This window comes from Nerophis lumbriciformis, linkage group LG26, assembly GCF_033978685.3.
Source record: "Nerophis lumbriciformis linkage group LG26, RoL_Nlum_v2.1, whole genome shotgun sequence".
Taxonomy (NCBI): Eukaryota; Metazoa; Chordata; class Actinopteri; order Syngnathiformes; family Syngnathidae; genus Nerophis; species Nerophis lumbriciformis.
Genome location: NC_084573.2, coordinates 5399881 through 5422673, shown reverse-complemented (window position 1 = coordinate 5422673; position 22793 = coordinate 5399881). Strand labels below are relative to the sequence as shown.

Genomic DNA, 22793 nt, shown 5'->3' with positions numbered 1-22793 from the left:
AATGTAAACTCAGTGAAGCACAAGCTCAGGTTTGTCACTAAAATGTCTGTCAAAAAGAACTGTGAAAAGAAATGCAACAATGCAATATTCAGTGTTGACAGCTAGATTTTTTGTGGACATGTTCCATAAATATTGATGTTAAAGACTTTTTTTTTTTGTGAAGAAATGTTTAGAATTAAGTTCATGAATCCAGATGGATCTCTAATACAATCCCCAAAGAGGGCACTTTAAGTTGATGATTACTTCTATGTGTAGAAATCTGTATTTATAATTGAATCACTTGTTTATTTTTCAACAAGTTTTTAGTTAGTTTTATATCTTTTTTTCCAAATAGTTCAAGAAAGACCACTACAAATGAGCAATATTTTGCACTGTTATACAATTTAATAAATCAGAAACTGATGACATAGTGCTGTATTTTACTTCTTTATCTTTTTTTTTTCAACCAAAAATGCTTTGCTCTGATTAGGGGGTACTTGAATTAAAAAAAAATTCACAGGGGGTATATTGCTGAAAAAAGGTTGAGAACCACTGACCTAGTGTATACAATAGTATAAACCAAGTCATTGTATTTCATTTAGGATTATTTCATAACTTCATTTAAATAAAAATATATTTTTTGTCTTTTTTAGATACAGTCAATAAATAATGTGAACATGTATCATAACATGGAAATCTAAGAGAACGTGTTGTGAATGAGGATGCTTGTGGACCTGGAAATTATTATTATTATTTTTTTTACACATTTTTATTTAAAAAAAAACAGTTTTTCCAACGTATTCAATTTTAGACGCTTTCTCTTCTTAGTTATTATTTCTCCGGCTGTAGAAAAGACCCGCTCACAGGGCACAGAGGAGGCGTCAGTGCGACACAGTTCGCGTATCGGTCACGTGACCAAAACAGCTCATGATCTGTCACGTGACTTTCTAAAAGCGGTACGCGCACCGACACAGGGTTTCGCTCTGTGAGCTCACCGCACGCGCCGATGCATCGGTGTTGCCGGACCCATCACTAACGAGGAGGAACTTTGTCCAACAAAAGAGGAGAAGGAGCGACAACATCAACTATTCGACGCTGTTTTCAAGAAACATCAAGTTGTGTTACACATCCATCCATCCATCCATCTCCTTCTGCTTATCTGAGGTCGCGTCGCGGGGGCAGCAGCCTAAGTAGGAAAGCCCAGACTTCCCTCTCCCCAGCCGCTTCGTCCAGCTCTTCCCGGGGGTTCCCCCAGTGTTGTCAGATCTCGCGAGAGACACAAGTAAGCAGCTCTTTCCCCCCGACCCCGGGTACAACTATCAACTATTTCAACTGTTTACTTGTGTCTCTCGCGAGATCTGACAACACTGCGCGCGAACCAAACACGACGAGGATAAAGCAAGATCGCGTCTGATGGCGGAGACGTTATTGCAGTCGTCACAGTTCAGTGTTCTTAATCTGTGCGTCCATGTACACATATATGTCTTTTATTACACTCTATTAAATAAGAGTAAACATCGTTAATAACTGTTGTTGCCGGTCATATTAGTCTGAGCGCAAGAAACATCAAGTTGTGTTACACAGAACAGGTTTGTTTACTTCTTACTCTCACATCTTTACTAACTTTATATTTATTATTAACACTATTCTTGAATATATTGTCTATAGGAAGATGAATTGTCATGTGAGGATGATGCACTGATTGTTTTATGTTGTTTATAAAAACGAGACAGTTTGAGACACACAATATTTATGAGAGGTTGATGTTCCTCTCAGTGTGTAACAATGTGTATCAACATGTTTACACAAAACTCACACAGTCACCAGGGGAATATTCCAGAGAGCAGGTTAAGTGCAAACTCCTGAGTATGTAAAATGAAGTGTATTAATTCACTCACATCATGTTCTACACTTGGTGAATGTTCATATTCATCTGGGAGAAAGCAAACCATCAGGTTTGAGTAAACAGTGCTATTTCAGTTTGAGCACATGAGAAGATAAGGTCCCTTAGTTTGATATTCGCAGGTGAATTGGATCACTTCTCGTAGGAAAAGAGGCCCTAATTGGGACTTCGGAATGCAAAAGTGACAACCAAATCCTTGAAAGGAGACTACCTGTCTAGCTCAAACGCCAACCTTTAAGTTATGACTTAAAGCAGTTGTTTTCCACACACTTACACAGCAACATCTCCTTTCGTGGTCAGGTGGTGCTGTTTAGCTTTAGCGCACACCCACATAGTGAAAGAAGGAATATATAAAACCATGGTTTGGCTTCTCCGGGAGAGGAGTCCTCCATATTTGACCTGACCTCCTCCCAGGAACTGCAGTCCTGTGTAAATGACGCTCGCTGGTAATAAAGCAACTTTTGCTTCAGTAAAGCGTCTCCGACGTCTCTTTTGATCCAGCCGCACTGCCGTGTCGCCCTTCTGTCCGCACGACCATGACAAGACCACAAATACACTTCAAAAGCTCCAGAGTTTTACCTCCAAAAATAGAGAAGTAAGACAAAGTCAGAGTCAGTTGCATAAAACACTGAAAGGGATTGGCGCGGTTGGGAGAGTGGCTTTGCCAGAAACCTGAGGGTTCCTGGTTCGATCCCCACCTCCTACCAACCTCGTCACGTCCGTTGTGTCCTTGGGCAAGACACTTCACCCTTGCTCCTGATGAGTCGTGGTTATTGCCTTGCATGGCAGCTCCCGCCATCAGTGTGTGAATGGGTGAATGTGGAAATAGTGTCAAAGCCCTTTGAGTACCTTGAAGGTAGAAAACAACCCATTTACCATTGTTCCTATAAGCCCTTTGTTCAAATGTTTGTTCCACTTGGCATCTTGTCTGACTCGCACCATGCACAGCCTTCCTTGTCACATATTGTTCCTTTTCCCGCTATCCATCCAATAATTCAAACTGATCCAGCAGCGCGATTGAAGATTATTTTTACTTACAAAAATCAAGGTACCAGGATACTCGGGAAACAAAATAAAAGGTAGCCTATATAAAAGGACATATATGTGCACATGTATGCACTGATTAAAAATACAGAACTATAATGCCCACGTTTAGACTTTCTATTTCCAGCAGACTAGTAGAAGATCTTAGGTGTATTGCTGCCCTCCACAGGTTCTTAACAGGATTTCCTCCTTCTGTCCTATGGCCCACACTACATTCTACAGTCCAGTAGGTGGCAGTATGAACCTTTCAAGTCATGGCTGCAAACTGCCAGTAAGAAGAAGAAGTAATAGAGCTGGTTGCTTTTTTCTCTCGCGAGATCTGACAACATGTTTAAATAGAACAATTGACAGGTTGACAACATTCAAACAAACCAAGTCATCTCCAATACATCTCAACATTACACACATCCTCCAGGCTGAGTTAGTCTAGATGATGAAGTAAGCTGGAAACTACGTGTAAGTCATATGAAGAAAACATTTAAAAAATTGACTGCGATAATAAATAGAATAAAAGAAATACTTACAAATATTAACTACATTTATTGTACCCAACTTTAGTTGAAGCATACATTGTTTATTGCATAAAGGTCTGGGGACATACATATAAAACAATCACACAACAATATTCATATTACAAAAGACAGTAATAAAGACAATTAATAGAATGGATTATAGAGACCCAACAAATGATTCATAAAGTCACACATTTTAAAATTGCAAAAAAGACAACTGCTCAAATAATGTATAAAGTAAATAATAATATGCTTCCAGAAGTGGTCCAGAAGATGTTTCAAATGTGAACCAGTAAAATGAACTAAGAGGGATTTATGTGTACTCAAAAGCAAAGGTATGAACACATGTAAAACAAATATGTATATCATATAAAGGAGTTCATCTATGGAATCATCTACAATTAGAAAACAAAATATGTAACACTTCATTATTTCAAAAAACATATGTAAAACACTATTATGAATAAGTATAAAAGTGAATTATGAATATCTACACTTAAAATGTTTATTGTATGTAACATATTTTATGTACTGTTTATTCTCACCTTTACAGTCAAATTGTTCGGTTCATTTTAAAGTACACGAATGTGTATATTAACTCATGTACTTTACTGAAATAAAAGCACTACATAATCTATAAATGTTAGAATCATATTAACAAGATTGTGTTACACACACAACAATGATGTCACACATGTTATATGTGCTGATGTTAGAAAGCCAAAGTTAAAGTTTTGACAGTTTATTTCAAATCCTGCATCTTCATTTGCTGCTGCTGTTCTCACCAGCACACTTGTGTTTCTTACACTGGTACTTATAGGAGAACCTTTCACCACACACACTGCAACTCAACACTTTCTCTCCTGTGTGTGTTCTCATGTGTACTGTAAGAGTGCTTAGGTAACGAAAGCTTTTGTTGCAGCTAGAACAGGAGTAGGGTTTTTCACCAGTGTGTGTTCTCATGTGTACTTTTAAACTTTGATTTATTACAAAACTTTTACCACATTCTGAGCAGGAAAAAGGTTTTTCACCAGTGTGTGTTCTCATGTGTATTTTTAAACTTTGATTTATTACAAAACTTTTACCACATTCTGAGCAGGAAAAAGGTTTTTCTCCAGTGTGTATTCTCATGTGTCTTTTGAAAGATTGACTTTGAGTAAAATATTTACCGCAGATTGAACATGCAAAAGGTTTTTCTCCAGTGTGTGTTCTCATGTGTACTTTTAAATATTGATTAATTACAAAACTTTTACCACATTCTGAGCAGGTAAAAGGTTTTTCTCCAGTGTGTATTCCCATGTGTCTTTTCAAATCGTGCTTATGACTAAAATCTGTACTGCAGATTGAACATGAAAAATGTTTTTCTCCAGTGTGTGTTCTCATGTGACTTTTCAATTTACTAGGATATTTAAAAGTTTTGTCACAGTGAGAACATGTGAAGTGTGTGTTGTCAGTGTGACATGTCTTATCATCTTTAGAGTCTTCATCATCAGTGTCAGGAGAGTGTGACGTTGTGTCCTCACTATCTGATAGTGGAGCTAAGAGCTTGTCTGCTTGTGATCCTCCACAGTGGTCTCCATCAGCTTCTGTTGTCATGTGTTGAGTTGAGCTGCTGCTTGGAGGCTCCGCCTCTCTCTTCTCCTCACTCTCACCTTTGACCTCATCACCTTCACTCTTCACAGGGACACCAGTCACTGGCATCTTGGTGACATCAACCTCCTCCAGTCCTTCAAGATGCTCTCCCTGCTGACTGATGCTGTGTTCCTCCTCTTCCTCTTTAATGTGAGGGGTCAGTGGGTCTTCCTTTTCCTCCTTAATGTGAGGACTCAGTGGATCCACGGCTTCCTTTTTAAAATGGGGTGTCAGTGGGTCCTCCTCTTCCTTTTTAAAATGGGGGATCAGTGGGTCCTCCTCTTCCTCTTTAAAATGGGGGATCAGTGGGTCCTCCTCTTCCTTTTTAAAATGGGGGATCAGTGGGTCCTCCTCTTCCTCTTTGATGTGAGTGTTCAGTGGGTCCTCCTCTTCCTCTTTAAAATGGGGGATCAGTGGGTGTTCCTCTTCCTTTTTAATGTGGGAGGGCTGTGGCTCCATCCTGAAGCTCCACTTCTGTTGCTCAGGGTGAAGATGTTCTTCCCAGACGTCTGCAAGACAAACACACCATCTCTGCTCAGTCACACAATGCATTCAGTACTTTTACATGCACTTAGGAAAAACAAGTTATCGTATGAATTGTCTTGAAATCTCAGTGACGCACAAACACGCTGCTCTTTACAACATTATTCACAGGGAAATAAAAACAAACCAGGACGACAGGACTTTTTACTATGGATGGACGATATGTTTTAAAATTGATTTTGTGATATATTATTTCATATAGAATTACTAATAGAACCATTTTAAAACAGGCTACACAGGCTCCTAATTTAGTTGCTGAAATATGCAGTAAAATATATTACATAATTTCCAGTATTATTTTCTCAAATAAAGTAACCAGATAATAACAGTAAATAAACAAGTAAATTAATAATGTTTTTTTAGACAAAATAATACAATTAGAAATGACACAAAAGCTAATTCTAGATTACAAATCATGCCTCTCACTTATGTAGTAGAAGGTTGTGGACATAAACCGAGAACTTGATCAACTTTGACATCCAACTTAGACCTGGAGATGGCAAGAAAGACACGAAAATACGCTCTTTTGCACCCACCCTTTTTTAGCCCTTTGTGAGGATTAATTCTTCATCTAAACGGGAAGATATGAACATCCCATCAGTCGACATCCCAGTGAGAGCAGACATTGCATGCTTAAAATGAGCAAGATATGTAAATATGACATGTTATTAATAATGTTACTACATTATACAGTATATATACAAACCCCGTTTCCATATGAGTTGGGAAATTGTGTTAGATGTAAATATAAACGGAATACAATGATTTGCAAATCATTTTCAACCCAAATTCAATTGAATGCACTACAAAGACAACATATTTGATGTTCAAACTCATAAACTTAATTTTTTTTTGCAAATAATAATTAAGTTAGAATTTCATGGCTGCAACACGTGCCAAAGTAGTTGGGAAAGGGCATGTTCACCACTGTGTTACATGGCCTTTCCTTTTAACAACACTCAGTAAACGTTTGGGAACTGAGGAGACACATTTTTGAAGCTTCTCAGGTGGAATTCTTTCCCATTCTTGCTTGATGTACAGCTTAAGTTGTTCAACAGTCCGGGGGTCTCCGTTGTGCTATTTTAGGCTTCATAATGCGCCACACATTTTCAATGGGAGACAGGTCTGGACTACAGGCAGGCCAGTCTAGTACCTGCACTCTTTTACTATGAAGCCACGTTGATGTAACACGTGGCTTGGCATTGTCTTGCTGAAATAAGCAGGGGCGTCCATGGTAACGTTGCTTGGATGGCAACATATGTTGCTCCAAAACCTGTATGTACCTTTCAGCATTAATGGCGCCTTCACAGATGTGTAAGTTACCCATGTCTTGGGCACTAATACACCCCCATACCATCACACATGCTAGCCTTTACACTTTGCACCTATAACATGGTTCTTTTCCTCTTTGGTCCGGAGGACACGACGTCCAGTTTCCAAAAATAATTTGAAATGTGGACTCGTCAGACCACAGAACACTTTTCCACTTTGTATCAGTCCATCTTAGATGAGCTCAGGCCCAGCGCAGCTGATGGCGTTTCTGGGTGTTGTTGATAAACGGTTTTCGCCTTGCATAGGAGAGTTTTAACTTGCACTTACAGATGTAGCGACCAACTGTAGTTACTGACAGTAGGTTTCTGAAGTGTTCCTGAGCCTATGTGGTGATATCCTTTACACACTAATGTCGCTTGTTGATGCAGTACAGCCTGAGGGATCGAAGGTCACGGGCTTAGCTGCTTACGTGCAGTGATTTCTCCAGATTCTCTGAACCCTTTGATGATATTACGGACCATAGATGGCGAAATCCCTAAATTCCTTGCAATAGCTGGTTGAAAAAGGTTTTTCTTAAACTGTTCAACAATTTGCTCACGCATTTGTTGACAAAGTGGTGACCCTCGCCCCATCCTTGTTTGTGAATGACTGAGCATTTCATGGAATCTACTTTTATACCCAATCATGGCACCCACCTGTTCCCAATTAGCCTGCACACCTGTGGGATGTTCCAAATAAGTGTTTGATGAGCATTCCTCAACTTTATCAGTATTTATTGCCACCTTTCCCAACTTCTTTGTCACGTGTTGCTGGCATCAAATTCTAAAGTTAATGATTATTTGCAAAAAAAAAAAAAAAAAGTTTATGAGTTTGAACATCAAATATGTTGTCTTTGTAGCATATTCAACTGAATATGGGTTGAAAATGATTTGCAAATCATTGTATTCCGTTTATATTTACATCTAACACAATTTCCCAACTCATATGGAAACGGGGTTTGCACTTACAGTGTGTATTTAAAATGTTGAAGAAGGTTTTAGGATGTTATTTAGAGCACTTTATAGGCAGAATAGAGCGGCTACCAATGACTCAATTGTTAGCTAACTTTTGTTAAGGTTTATTTTCTATTGAGGATGCATTAACCATCGACCTGCTCAGTGGCCTTGTGGTTAGAGTGTCTGCCCTGACACTGGAAAGTCGTGAGTTCAAACCCCGGCCGAGTCATACCAAACACTATAAACATGGGACCCATTGCCTCCTTGCTTGGCACTCAGCATCAAGGGTTGGGGGTTAAATCACCAAATGATTCCCGAGCGTGGCCACCGAGGAGCTTTTTAACTACCTCAGCCCCAGAAATAGGAGAGCCCACCACAGATTCCCCAGGCACTGCTTCCTCATAGGAAGATGTGTTGGTGGGATTGAGGAGGTCTTCTAAGTATTCCCTCCACCGATCCACAACAGCCGCAGTAGAGGTCAGCAGCACACCATCCTCACCATACACGGTGTGGACAGTGCACTGCTTCCCCTTCCTGAGGCGGCGGATAGTGGACCAGAATCGCTTCAAAGCTGTCTAGAATTAGTTTTCCATGGCTTCCCCAATTGCCTCCCATGTCCGAGTTTTTGCCTCCGCGACCGCTGAAGCCGCACTTCGCTTGGCCTGTCGGTACCTGTCCGCTGCCTCTGGAGTCCTATGAGCCAAAAGGACCCGATAGGACTCTTTATTCAGCTTGACGGCATCCCTCACTGCTGGTGTACACCAGCGGGTTCTAGGATGCTGAGTGCCAAGCAGGGAAGTAATGGGTCCCATTTTTATAGTCTTTGGTATTTCTGGGGCTGAGGTTGCCGAGGTAGTTAAAAAGCTCCTCGGTGGCAAGGCCCCGGGGGTGGATGAGATCCGCCTGGAGTTCCTTAAGGCTCTGGATGTTGTGGGGCTGTCTTGGTTGACAAGACTCTGCAGCATCGCGTGGACATCGGGGGCGGTACCTCTGGATTGGCAGACCGGGGTGGTGGTTCCTCTCTTTAAGAAGGGGAACCGGAGGGTGTGTTCCAACTATCGTGGGATCACACTCCTCAGCCTTCCCGGTAAGGTCTATTCGGGTGTACTGGAGAGGAGGCTACGCCGGATAGTCGAACCTCGGATTCAGGAGGAACAGTGTGGTTTTCGTCCTGGTCGTGGAACTGTGGACCAGCTCTATACTCTCGGCAGGGTCCTTGAGGGTGCATGGGAGTTTTCCCAAACAGTCTACATGTGCTTTGTGGACTTGGAGAAGGCATTCGACCGTGTACCCCCGGAAGTCCTGTGGGGAGTGCTCAGAGAGTATGGGGTAACGGACTGTCTTATTGTGGTGGTTCGCTCCCTGTATGATCAGTGTCAGAGCTTGGTCCGCATTGCCGGCAGTAAGTCGGACACGTTTCCAGTGAGGGTTGGACTCCGCCAAGGCTGCCCTTTGTCACCCATTCTGTTCATAACTTTTATGGACAGAATTTCTAGGCGCAGTCAAAGCGTTGAGGGGATCCGGTTTGGTGGCTGCAGGATTAGGTCTCTGCTTTTTGCAGATGATGTAGTCCTGATGGCTTCATCTTGCCAGGATCTTCAGCTCTCACTGGATCGGTTCGCAGCTGAGTGTGAAGCGACTGGGATGAGAATCAGCACCTCCAAGTCCGAGTCCATGGTTCTCGCCCGGAAAAGGGTGGAGTGCCATTTCCGGGTTGGGGAGGAGATCTTGCCCCAAGTGGAGGAATTCAAGTACCTCGGAGTCTTGTTCACGAGTGAGGGAAGAGTGGATCGTGAGATCGACAGGCGGATCGGTGCGGCGTCTTCAGTAATGCGGACGCTGTATCGATCCGTTACAGGCACTGCTTTTAACGTCCTCTACGAGCTGACGTCACGTCCGCTTTCCATCCCTTCTAGCAACGTGCCTGCCTTGTCACAAGATATGAGCGGCTCCTGTAGCACACTCATGTAAATGCAACGCATACTTCATCAACAGCAATACAGTTTACACTGAGAGTGTCCGTATAAGCAACTTTAACATTGTTAGAAATATGTGCCACACTGAATCCACACCAAACAAGAATGACAAACACATTTTGGGAGAACATCTGCACAGTAACACAACATAAACACAACAGAACAAATACCCAGAATCCTATGCAGCACTAACTCTTCCAGGACTACAATATACACCCCGTTACTTCCAACCCCCCCCCACACACACACACACACACACACACACACACACACCTTACAGCGTCAGGTTCCAGGTGTTGTGCCAGATAATGCACCTACCCCAAGTGGAGGAGTTCAAGTACCTCGGAGTCTTGTTCAAGAGTGAGGGAAGAGTGGATCGTGAGATCGACAGGCGGATCGGTGCGGCATCTTCAGTAATGCGGACGCTGTATCGATCCGTTGTGGTGAAGAAGGAGCTGAGCCGGAAGGCAAAGCTCTCGATTTACTGGTCGATCTACGTTCCCATCCTCACCTATGGTCATGAGCTTTGGGTTATGACCGAAAGGACAAGATCACGGGTACAAGCGGCCGAAATGAGTTTCCTCCCCCGGGTGGCGGGGCTCTCCCTTAGAGATAGGGTGAGAAGCTCTGTCATCCGGGGGGAGCTCAAAGTAAAGCCGCTGCTCCTCCACATCGAGAGGAGCCAGATGAGGTGGTTCGGGCATCTGGTCAGGATGCCACCCGAATGCCTCCCTAGGGAGGTGTTTCGGGCACGTCCGACCGGTAGGAGGCCACGGGGAAGACCCAGGACACGTTGGGAAGACTATGTCTCCCGGCTGGCCTGGGAACGCCTCGGGATCCCCCGGGAGGAGCTGGACGAAGTGGCTGGGGAGAGGGAAGTCTGGGCTTCCCTGCTTAGGCTGCTGCCCCCGCGACCCGACCTTGGATAAGCGGAAAAAGATGGATGGATGGATGGTATGACTCGGTCGGGGTTTGAACTCACAACCTACCCATCTCAGGGCGGACACTCTAACCACTAGGCCACTGAGTAGGTGGATGTAGTAGGTGTTGTAGTAGGTTAATGGCTGCACCAATATGAAGGAAATAACAGGTCAGTATAGCTTTTACACACATAAATAACTTGTCAAACCTGCCAGCTAGCAGGCTAGGTTTACAGCGTCAGTTACCATGGTAACTGACTCTGACTTTGTCCTACCTCTCGTATTTTTGGAGGTAAAACTCTCGAGGAGTTTGCACTTAACCTGCTCTCTGGAATATTCCCCCGGTGACTGTGTGAGTTTTGTGTAAACATGTTGATACACATTGTTACACACTGAGAGGAACATCAACCTCTCATAAATATTGTCTCGTTTTTATGAACAACATAAAACAATCAGTGCATCATCCTCACATGACAATTCATCTTCCTATAGACAATCTATTGAAGAATAGTGTTAATAATAAATATAAAGTTAGTAAAGATGTGAGAGTAAGAAGTAAACAAACCTGTTCTGTGTAACACAACTTGATGTTTTTCATGTTGTCGCTCCTTCTCCTCTTTTGTTGGACAAAGTTCCTCCTCGTACTCTGCTATCGTTCTTTCGCACATTTTCACACAATCACAACACTTTACACTCACACTTGATCTCTGCTTAGCGATGTGTTTTCATCACTTCCGCCTCTCTTTGTTAGCAGCTAACACGCTAAGCTAACTAGCAAGCTAAGCTAGCTCGAGAAGCGTCAAAGTGCGCTCAGACTAATATAACCGGATGCAAACAGTTATTAACGATGTTTACTCTATTTACTAGAGTGTAATAAAGGACATATATGTGTACATGGACGCACTGATTAAGAACACTGAACTGTGACGACTGCAATAACGTCTTCACCGTCAGACGCCATCTTGTTTTACCCTCGCCGTGTTTGGTTCGCGCGCAGTGTTGTCAGATCTCGCGAGAGAAACAAGTAACCAGCTCTTTTCCAGATCTCGCGAGAGAAACAAGTACAACCAGCTCCCCACCCCCGGTACAACTATTTTATTATATACTATTTACTTATTCTGAAAATAAAAGTAAACTTGTCCATTTTACATTTTCAGAACAAAGACATACAACTTATTTTCGTAAAAATATTCAAATATTTAACAATGTTTTGAAACGACAGTAGCATAAGGAAAGAAAAAAAAGAAACTAAATAAATATTACACTCATGATATTATTTTTGTCTTTGATGCTATTCGTTTTTATAATGTATTTTAGAATGTGGGAGGTTTTCATGTTCTTTTTAAAGTTCCTTTGGCATTATATATGTCATGACTTGGTCCTGGGTGTTTGCTTTTCCGGAATGCAACGGAAAGTTGGCTCGGGCGAGATGGGAATGTAAATACATGATTTATTTAATATATCAAAATAAAGTACAAACGAAAAGCGCGCACAGTGGCGGAGAAACGACTTGGCTATGAAAACAAATACTTGCACAAAGGCAGAAACTATGAACAACAAAAAACACTAACTGTGGCTTAATAAACAAAAACTTACTTGGCATGGAACCGGCATGAAAAAAGAGCAGCAAGGGTCATAAGGGTGTGGAGAGTGTGCAGAAGCATAAATGCGGGATGTCACCAGAAAGACAAACTGAAAACAATGAACTTAAATACTACAGACATGATTAACGAAAACAGGTGCGTGACTCAAAACGTGAAACAGGTGCGTGACGTGACAGGTGAAAACTAATGGTTGCTATGGTGACAAAACAAAAGTGCACAAAAAGTCCAAAAAAAAAACCGAACATGACCAAAACAAAAACATGATCACACAGACATGACAATATATATATATATATATATATATATATATATATATATATATATATATATATATATATATATATATATATATATATACCAATTATTTCATCCGATAATGGCTTGGCCTGCCTCGGTGCTTCTCAGCTGCTGGCCTTTATGGATGGAACTCACTCCAGCTACCCCTGAAATCTATCCCCCTGGGCTACAGGCAGGAGAAGGCAAGGCTGGTGATGGAGCTAAGGGACTCCTCAGGCAGGGCAGTGGCGGATGCAAATGCCAGAGTCGAGACTTGAAGGAAGTGGAGGGCCAAGGAGGAGGTCCAGAAGGCGATGGGGAGACTGCAACACCAAGAAGTCGTGGGCATGGTCCAGACAGGCCGGGCAGGCTTTGGATGGAGCGATCCACCCATCCTATGGTCCAAGGCAGGCAGGAAGGAGAGGAAGGACCTTGTTGTTGCTGAGGTGACCAGGATTGAGAAGGAGGAGCTTAGAGTAAGGTCTGTGGCACAGGGGCAGCAGGGGAGGTGGACAACTTGGGAGGGTGTCTCGAACCGAGCAATCAGCTGGGCAGATTTCTGGAAACTGCCACAGGCTCGGCTCAGTTTCCTCATCAGGGCAACATATGACACCCTCCCGAGCCCTAAAACCTCCACCAATGGCTTGGCACAGAGCAATCCTGCGACCTCTGCGGGACCATCAATGCCTCACTCCAGCATGTTCTGTCAGGCTGCAAAATGGCGCTGACACAGGGTCGGCTCAGGTGGCGGCACGACCAAGTGCTCAGCAAGCTGGCAGAGGTGCTGGAAAAAAGTCAGCAGGAGGTAAACAACCAGAGTCCAGCAGAAAGCCAATGCAGGATCCACTTCCTGAGGCAGGGGGAACCTGCGACACATTCCAGCAAGAGACCACCCGCCAAGCTATTAACACCAGGGGCGGAATGGAGGATGGAAGTGGACCTGGGTAGGCAGCTCCATAAGACCAGATGTGGTGCTGTGGTCTGCAGCTCTGAAGTCAGTAATACTGGTTGAGCTGACAGTGCCATGGGCGGAGGGTTTGGAAGTTGCTTACGAGAGAAGGAAGGCAAAGTAAGCAGACCTGGTTGCAGAATGCAGAGAAAGTGGATGGAGGGTGAGACTGTATCCGGTGGAGGTGGGAGCCAGAGGCTTTGTGGGCAGAACAACACCACGCCCGCTCAAGGACCTGGGACTACGTGGAGCCACTCTGAGCAGATCCACCAAGGAGCTTTCAGAAGAAGCAGAGAAAGCTAGCCACTGACTCTGGCTGAAACGACACGACAAGGCTTGGGGAGCAACATCCAAGTAGGTTTTGCTGCAGAGGGTGTCAGGGAAACGTCCCTGTTCACTGCCCCGCCACCGGGAAATGTTCTGGGCTAAGGGGCGAAACATCAATGAGAGGTGGTCCCCAGCTGAAGACCCTGCAGCAAAACCTTTTCTGGTATGCGGTCAGGTTTAGGCCTGCCTCAGGGAAGAGGACGTCCCTGCCGTGCACAGTCCACCACAGGCACCAGTGGAGGTGTGACAGGCCTAAGGCCCAGCGGCAAGACCACCTTGTTGTAATTAAAATATTCATATATATATATATATATATATATATATATATATATATATATATAAATATGTATATAAATATATATATATATATATATATATATATATATATACACATATAAAAAAAATATATCTATATAAATTGATATATTCATATATATATTTGCATAGATATATATATATATATATATATATATATATATATATATATATATATATATATATATATATATATATATATATAGATATATATATATATATATTTATATATATATGTGTATAAATATACATATAAAAATATATATCTATATAAATTGATATATTCATATATATATATTTGCATATATATATATATATATACAAATATATATGTATATGTATACATATATATATATATATATATATATATATATATACAAATATATATGTATATATATACATATATATATATATATATATAAATATATTATTTTATATATATATATATACCCCACATTCTAAAATGCATTCTAAAAACTATTAGCATCAAAGAAAAAAATATCATGTGTGTAATATTTATTTTGTTTCTTTTGGGGTTTTTGTCTTCCCTTAATTCAATACATTGTTAGATATTTCAATATTATTACGGGGGAACAAATTATATATATATATATATATATATATATATATATATATATATATATATATATATATATATATATATATATATATATATATATATATAAATATTATAAACTTATCACTTTCCTCTGGCACTGTTCCCCTAGCATTCAAGAAAGCGGATATTCATCCTCTGCTCAAAAGACCTAACCTTGATCCTGACCTCATGGTAAACTACCGACCGGTGTCCCACCTTCCCTTTATTTCGAAAATCCTCAAAAAAATTGTGGCACAGCAGCTAAATGAACACTTAGTGTCTAACAATCTCTGTGAACCTTTTCAATCCGGTTTCAGGGCAAATCACTCTACAGAGACTGCCCTCGCAAAAATGACTAATGATCTACTGCTGACGATGGATTCTGATGCGTCATCTATGTTGCTGCTTCTTGATCTTAGCGCTGCTTTCGATACCGTCGATCATAATATTTTATTAGAGCGTATCAAAACACGTATTGGTATGTCAGACTTAGCTTTGTCGTGGTTTAACTCTTATCTTACTGACAGGATGCAGTGCGTCTCCCATAATAATGTGACCTCGGACTATGTTAAGGTAACGTGCGGAGTTCCTCAGGGTTCGGTTCTTGGCCCTGCACTCTTTAATATTTACATGCTGCCGCTAGGCGACATCATACGCAAATACGGTGTTAGCTTTCATTGTTATGCTGATGACACCCAACTCTACATGCCCCTAAAGCTGACCAACACGCCGGATTGTAGTCAGCTGGAGGCGTGTCTTAATGAAATTAAACAATGGATGTCCGCTAACTTCTTGCAACTCAACGCCAAGAAAACGGAAATGCTGATTATCGGTCCTGCTAAACACCGACATTTATTTAATAATACCACCTAAACATTTGACAACCAAACAATTACACAAGGCGAATCAGTAAAGAATCTGGGTATTATCTTCCACCCAACTCTCTCCTTTGAGTCACACATTAAGAGTGTTACTAAAACGGCCTTCTTTCATCTCCGTAATATCGCTAAAATTCGTTCTATTTTATCCACTAGCGACGCTGAGATCATTATTCATGCGTTCGTTACGTCTCGTCTCGACTACTGTAACGTATTATTTTCGGGTCTCCCTATGTCTAGCATTAAAAAATTACAGTTGGTACAAAATGCGGCTGCTAGACTTTTGACAAGAACAAGAAAGTTTGATCATATTACGCCTATACTGGCTCACCTGCACTGGCTTCCTGTGCACTTAAGATGTGACTTTAAGGTTTTACTACTTACGTATAAAATACTGCACGGTCTAGCTCCGTCCTATCTTGTCGATTGCATTGTACCATATGTCCCGGCAAGAAATCTGCGTTCAAAGAACTCCGGCTTATTAGTGATTCCCAGAGCCCAAAAAAAGTCTGCGGGCTATAGAGCGTTTTCTATTGGGGCTCCAGTACTATGGAATGCCCTCCCGGTAACAATTAGAGATGCTACCTCAGTAGAAGCATTTAAGTCCCATCTTAAAACTCATTTGTATACTCTAGCCTTTAAATAGCCCCCCTGTTAGACCAGTTGATCTGCCGTTTCTTTTCTTTTCTCCTCTGCTCCCCTTTTCCTTGGGGGGGGGGGGGGCACAGGTCCGGTGGCCATGGATGAAGTGCTGGCTGTCCAGAGTCGGGACCCGGGGTGGACCGCTCGCCTGTGCATCGGCTGGGAACATCTCTGCGCTGCTGACCCGTCTCCGCTCGGGATGGTGTCCTGCTGGCCCCACTATGGACTGGACTCTTACTATTATGTTGGATCCACTATGGACTGGACTCTCACAATATTATGTCAGACCCACTCGACATCCATTGCTTTCGGTCTCCCCTAGAGGGGGGGGGGGTTACCCACATATGCGGTCCTCTCCAAGGTTTCTCATAGTCATTCACATCGACGTCCCACTGGGGTGAGTTTTTCCTTGCCCTTATGTGGGCTTTGTACCGAGGATGTCGTTGTGGCTTGTGCAGCCCTTTGAGACACTTGTGATTTAGGGCTATATAAATAAAGATTGATTGATTGATTGATAGTTACCGCCAAAAATAACGGCGTTACAGTAACGTACTTTGTAACGCGTGAGTCCCAACCCTGCAGTTCAGTGTTCATTAATCTGTGCGTCCTTGTACACATATTATTACACACTATTAAATAGAGTAAACATCGTTAATAACTGTTTGCATCCGGTTATATTAGTCTGAGCGCACTTTGATGCTTCTCGAGCTAGCTTAGCTTGTTAATTAGCTTAGCTTGTTAGCTGCTAACAAAGAGAGGCGGAAGTGATGAAAACACATCGCTAAGCAGAGATCAAGTGTGAGTGTAAAGTGTTGTGATTGTGTGAAAATGTGCGAAAGAACGATAGCAGAGTACGAGGAGGAACTTTGTCCAACAAAAGAGGAGAAGGAGCGACAACATGAAAAACATCAAGTTGTGTTACACAGAACAGGTTTGTTTACTTCTTACTCTCACATCTTTACTAACTTTATATTTATTATTAACACTATTCTTGAATACATTGTCTATAGCAGGGGTCGGCGAGCCGCATGCGGCTCTTTAGCGCCGCCCTAGTGGCTCTCTGGAGCTTTTTCAGAAATGTATGAAAAATGGAAAAAGATGAGGGGAAAACAATCTATTTTTTTGTTTTAATATGGTTTCTGTAGGAGGACAAACATGACACAAACCTCCCTAATTGTTAGAAATCACACTGTTTATATTAAACATGCGTCACTGATTCGAGTATTTGGCGAGCGCCGTTTTGTCTTACTAATTTTGGCGGTCTTTGAACTCACCGTAGTTTGTTTACATGTATAACTTTCTAGGACGTGTTTTATGCCACTTCTTTTTCTGTCTCATTTTGTCCACCAAATTTTTAAGGTTGTGCATGAAAGGTGAGTTTTGTTGATGTTATTGACTTGTGTGGAGTGCTAATCAGACATATTTGGTCACTGCATGACTGCAAGCTAATCGATGCTAACATGCTATTTAGGCTAGCTATATGTACATATTGCATCATAATGCCTCATTTGTAGCTATATTTGAGCTCATTTAGTTTCCTTTAAGTCCTCTTAATTCAATTTATATCTCATGACACACTATCTGTATGTAATATGGCTTTTAATTTTTTGCGGCTCCAGACAGATTTTTTTTTGTAATTTTGGTCCAATATGGCTCTTTCAACATTTTGGGTTGCCGACCCCTGGTCTAGATGATGAAGTAAGCTGGAAACTACATGGAAGTCATATGAAGAAAACATTTTAAAAATTGACTGCGATAATAAATAGAATAAAATACATACCCACAAATATTAACTACATTTAACTTTAGTTGAAGCATACATTGTTTATTGCATAAAGGTCTGGGGACATACATATAAAACAATCACACAACAATATTCATATCACACAAGAGAGTAATAAAGACAATTAATAGAATGGATTATAAAGACCCAACAAATGATTCATAAAGTCACACATTTTAAAATTGTAAAAAAGACAACTGCTCAAATGATGTATAAAGTAAAAATTAATATGCTTCCAGAAGTGGTCCAGAAGATGTTTCAGATGTGAACCAGTAAATATGAACTAAGAGGGATTTATGTGTACTCAAAAGCAAAGGTATGAACACATGTAAAACAAATATGTATATCATATAAAGGAGTTCATCTATGGAATCATCTACAATTAGAAAATAAAATATGTAACACTTCATTATTTAAAAACACACATAAAACACTATTATGTATAAGTATAAAAGTGAATTATGAATATCTACACATAAAATGTTTATTGTATGTAACATATTTTATGTACTGTTTATTCTCACCTTTTCAGTCAAATTGTTCTGTTCATTTTAAAGTACACAAATGTGTATATTAACTCATGTACTTGACTGAAATAAAAGCACTAATCTGAAGTATTTACTCTATATATGTTATAAGCATAATAACAAGATTGTGTTACACACACAACAATGATGTCACACATGTTATATGTGCTGATGGTGTTAGAAAGTTTATTTCAAATCCTGCATCTTCATTTGCTGCTGCTGTTCTCACCAGCACACTTGTGTTTCTTACACTGGTACTTATAGGAGAATCTTTCACCACACACACTGCAACTCAACACTTTCTCTCCTGTGTGTGTTCTCATGTGTACTTTAAGAGTGTTTAGGAGACGAAAGCTTTTGATGCAGCTTGAACAGGTGTATGGTTTTTCACCAGAGTGTGTTCTCATGTGTGCTTTCAATTGATGTCCTTGTATAAAACTTTTACTACAGACTGAGCAGGAAAAAGGTTTGTCTCCAGTGTGTGTTCTCATGTGTGTTTTTAGATTGGGCCTGAGAGTAAAATATTTATTGCAGACTGAACACGAAAAAGGTTTTTCTCCAGTGTGTATTCTCATGTGTTCTTTTAAATTGCGACTTAGTGAAAAACTTTTACCACATTCTGAGCAGGAAAAGGGTTTTTCACCAGTGTGTGCACTCATGTGTATTTTTAAACTTTGATTTGATACAAAACTTTTACCACATTCTGAGCAGGAAAAAGGTTTTTCTCCAGTGTGTGTTCTCATGTGTATTTTTAGACGACAATGGTATTTAAAGGTTTTGTCACAGTGAGAACATGTGAAGTGTGTGTTGTCAGTGTGACATGTCTTATCATCTTTAGAGTCTTCATCATCAGTGTCAGGAGAGTGTGACGTTGTGTCCTCACTATCTGATAGTGGAGCTAAGAGCTTGTCTGCTTGTGATCCTCCACAGTGGTCTCCATCAGCTTCTGTTGTCATGTGTTGAGTTGAGCTGCTGCTTGGAGGCTCCTCACTTTCAACTTTGACCTCATCATCTTCACTCTTCACACTGATGAGGTGTCTCTTGTCTTCCTCTATGAAGTGGGGGGACAGCCGCTCTTTTTCTTCATCTTTAATGTGGGGGGGCTGTGGCTCCTCTTCTTTCACGTGGAAGTGCTGTGACCTCTTCTGCTCCACACTGGAGGACCCCTCCTGCTGCTCAGGTGGACGATATTTTTCACAGACGTCTGCAGGACACAAGAAGACAAACACATGCTGGGATTGAAATAGATACGATTTTACCAATTCAGATTTCATTTTCGATTCTGCTTTTACGATTTGGTTATTTGTGGACTCACTTTTGCTTTCACATTCAGTAAAAAGGAGAAGAAACAGGTCGATTAGCATCAACTTAGACTAGTTGAGAAGTAACATGAGCGTACAAAGCCAACAGTGAGGTCTTAAGAGGCACAGATTTTACGGGTCCTCCATGAAGTGACAGAGGGCCCTAAGCATCTGCTTTGAAAATATCTATAAAATAAAAATATTTTTGGAAAGAAATTAACAAAATACTACACGTTATTTTGTGGCAATTACAAAAGAATGTCCAGTATAATTCTCAGGGCATTCAATCAATCACAACTGGACTGTTAAACTGAACATATATACATAAATATACAGTATATATATATATATATATATATATATATATATGTATATATATATATACAGTATTTTCCGCACCATAAGGCGCCCTGGGTTAAAAGCCGCGCCTTCAATGAACGGCATATTTCAAAACTTTGTCCACCTATAAGCCGCCCGGTGTTGTAAGCCGCATCTAACTGCGCTAAAGGAATGTCAAAAAAAACAGTCAGATAGGTCAGTCAAACTTTAATAATATATTAAAAACCAGCGTTCTAACAACTCTGTTCACTCCCAAAATGTACGCAAATGTGCAATCACAAACACAGTAAAATTCAAAATAGTGCAGAGCAATAGCAACATAATGTTGCTCGAACGTTAATGTCACAACACACAAAATAAACATAACGCTCACTTTCTGAAGTTATTCTTCATTCATAAATCCCTCGAATTCTTCTCCTTCGTGTCCGAATTGAAAAGTTGGGCGAATGTGGGATCCAAAATGGCCGGCTCCGTCTCGTCGAAGTAATCGGAGTCAGTGTCGCTGTTGTCCAGCAGTTCTGTGAATCCTGCCTTCCGGAAAGCTCGGACCACAGTTGTGACCGAAATATCTGCCCAGGCATTTACGATCCACTGGCAGATGTTGGCGTCGTCTGGCGCTGTCTCCCTGTCTTAGTGAAGGTGTGTTCGCCTTCTGTCATCCACTGTTCCCACGCAGTTAGCAGTCTAGCTTCGAATGCCCTGTTGACACCAATATCTAGCGGCTGGAGGTCTTTTGTCAATCCACCCGGAATGACGGCGAGTATTGAATTAAGCGCGTAAGCGTGTCTCTTAATGTGATGTTATGAGCTAGCAAATATAACAACTACACTACCCAGCATGCAACGATAGTGACGAACATGCGCGGTAGCCCTGAGAAGCGTTGTATGCTGGCAGTTAGAATGTGGTTATGAGCACGCTGTGAGTAAACGTTGAGAACTCAGTTAACACGCCTCGTCAGCATTATTTATAATTAGACAGACAACACACTTAATAGGAGCCATTTTGGGGTCTTTACATAAACACACAAATGGAAATGAAACGTCACATATCCCAGCATGCACTGCGCGCTTCTTCTACGGGGAAAAAAGATGGCGGCTGTTTACCGTAGTTGCGAGACCGAAACTTTATGAAAATTAATATTAATATTAACCCATATATAAGGCGCACCGGATTATAAGGCGCACTGTCAGCTTTTGAGAAAATTTGTGGTTTTTAGGTGCGCCTTATAGTGCGGAAAATACGGTAGTAGGTGTTGTAGTAGGTTAATGGCTGCACCAATATGAAGGAAATAACAGGTCAGTATAGCTTTTACACACATAAATAACTTGTCAAACCTGCCAGCTAGCAGGCTAGGTTTACAGCGTCAGTTACCATGGTAACTGACTCTGACTTTGTCTTACCTCTCTTATTTTTGGAGGTAAAACTCTCGAGGAGTTTGCACTTAACCTGCTCTCTGCAATATTCCCCCGGTGACTGTGTGAGTTTTGTGTAAACATGTTGATACACATTGTTACACACTGAGAGGAACATCAACCTCTCATAAATATTGTCTCGTTTTTATGAACAACATAAAACAATCAGTGCATCATCCTCACATGACAATTCATCTTCCTATAGACAATGTATTCAAGAATAGTGTTAATAATAAATATAAAGTTAGTAAAGATGTGAGAGTAAGAAGTAAACAAACCTGTTCTGCGTAACACAACTTGATGTTTTTCATGTTGTCGCTCCTTCTCCTCTTTTGTTGGACAAAGTTCCTCCTCGTACTCTGCTATCGTTCTTTCGCACATTTTCACACAATCACAACACTTTACACTCACACTTGATCTCTGCTTAGCGATGTGTTTTCATCACTTCCGCCTCTCTTTGTTAGCAGCTAACACGCTAAGCTAACTAGCAAGCTAAGCTAGCTCGAGAAGCATCAAAGTGCGCTCAGACTAATATAACCGGATGCAAACAGTTATTAACGATGTTTACTCTATTTAATAGAGTGTAATAAAGGACATATATGTGTACATGGACGCACAGATTAAGAACACTGAACTGTGACGACTGCAATAACGTCTTCACCGTCAGACGCCATCTTGCTTTGTCCTCGCCCTGTTTGGTTCGCGCGCAGTGTTGTCAGATCTCGCGAGAGAAACAAGTAACCAGCTCTTTTCCAGATCTCGCGAGAGAAACAAGTACAACCAGCTCCCACCCCCGGTACAACTATTTTATTATATACTATTTACTTATTCTGAAAATAAAAATAAACTTGTCCATTCTACATTTTCAAAACAAAGACATACAACTTATTTTCTTAAAAATATTCAAATATTTAACAATGTATTGAAACGACAGTAGCATAAGGAAAGAAAAAAAAAGAAACAAAATAAATATTACACTCATGATATTATTTTTGTCTTTGATGCTAATCGTTTTTATAATGTATTTTATAATGTGGAAGGTTTCCATCCATCCATCCATTTTCTA

The 22793-nt window shown here is 41.0% G+C and overlaps 4 protein-coding genes across 4 annotated transcripts in view; 2 read left to right on the top strand and 2 right to left on the bottom strand.

Annotated features, from left to right (window-relative positions):
- LOC140676656 (uncharacterized) overlaps positions 1–22793 on the top strand; it is a 310270-nt gene that overhangs the window by 176965 nt on the left and 110512 nt on the right. The window lies entirely within an intron of this gene.
- LOC133624026 (uncharacterized) lies at positions 3612–22412 on the bottom strand. The gene is made up of 4 exons (XM_072916233.1): positions 22006–22412; positions 19212–19879; position 15884; positions 3612–4697 (listed from the first exon to the last, which is right to left on the bottom strand). The coding sequence occupies exons 1-4, from the start codon at positions 22106–22108 to the stop codon at positions 4201–4203; spliced, it is 1269 nt and encodes a 422-aa protein (XP_072772334.1). The 5' UTR covers positions 22109–22412; the 3' UTR covers positions 3612–4200.
- Positions 4746–11713, bottom strand: LOC140679824 (uncharacterized). Its single transcript, XM_072916105.1, has 3 exons — positions 11342–11713; positions 4863–5579; positions 4746–4774 (listed from the first exon to the last, which is right to left on the bottom strand). Exons 1-3 carry the CDS (start codon positions 11442–11444, stop codon positions 4746–4748), a joined length of 849 nt encoding a protein of 282 aa, XP_072772206.1. The 5' UTR covers positions 11445–11713.
- Positions 17024–22793, top strand: part of LOC140679856 (uncharacterized) — a 127027-nt gene continuing 121257 nt past the window's right edge. The window contains exon 1 of the mRNA XM_072916209.1: positions 17024–17296. Within this exon, the coding sequence (XP_072772310.1) occupies positions 17194–17296 (103 nt within the window). The 5' untranslated portion in view covers positions 17024–17193. The remainder of the gene's footprint in view (positions 17297–22793) is intronic.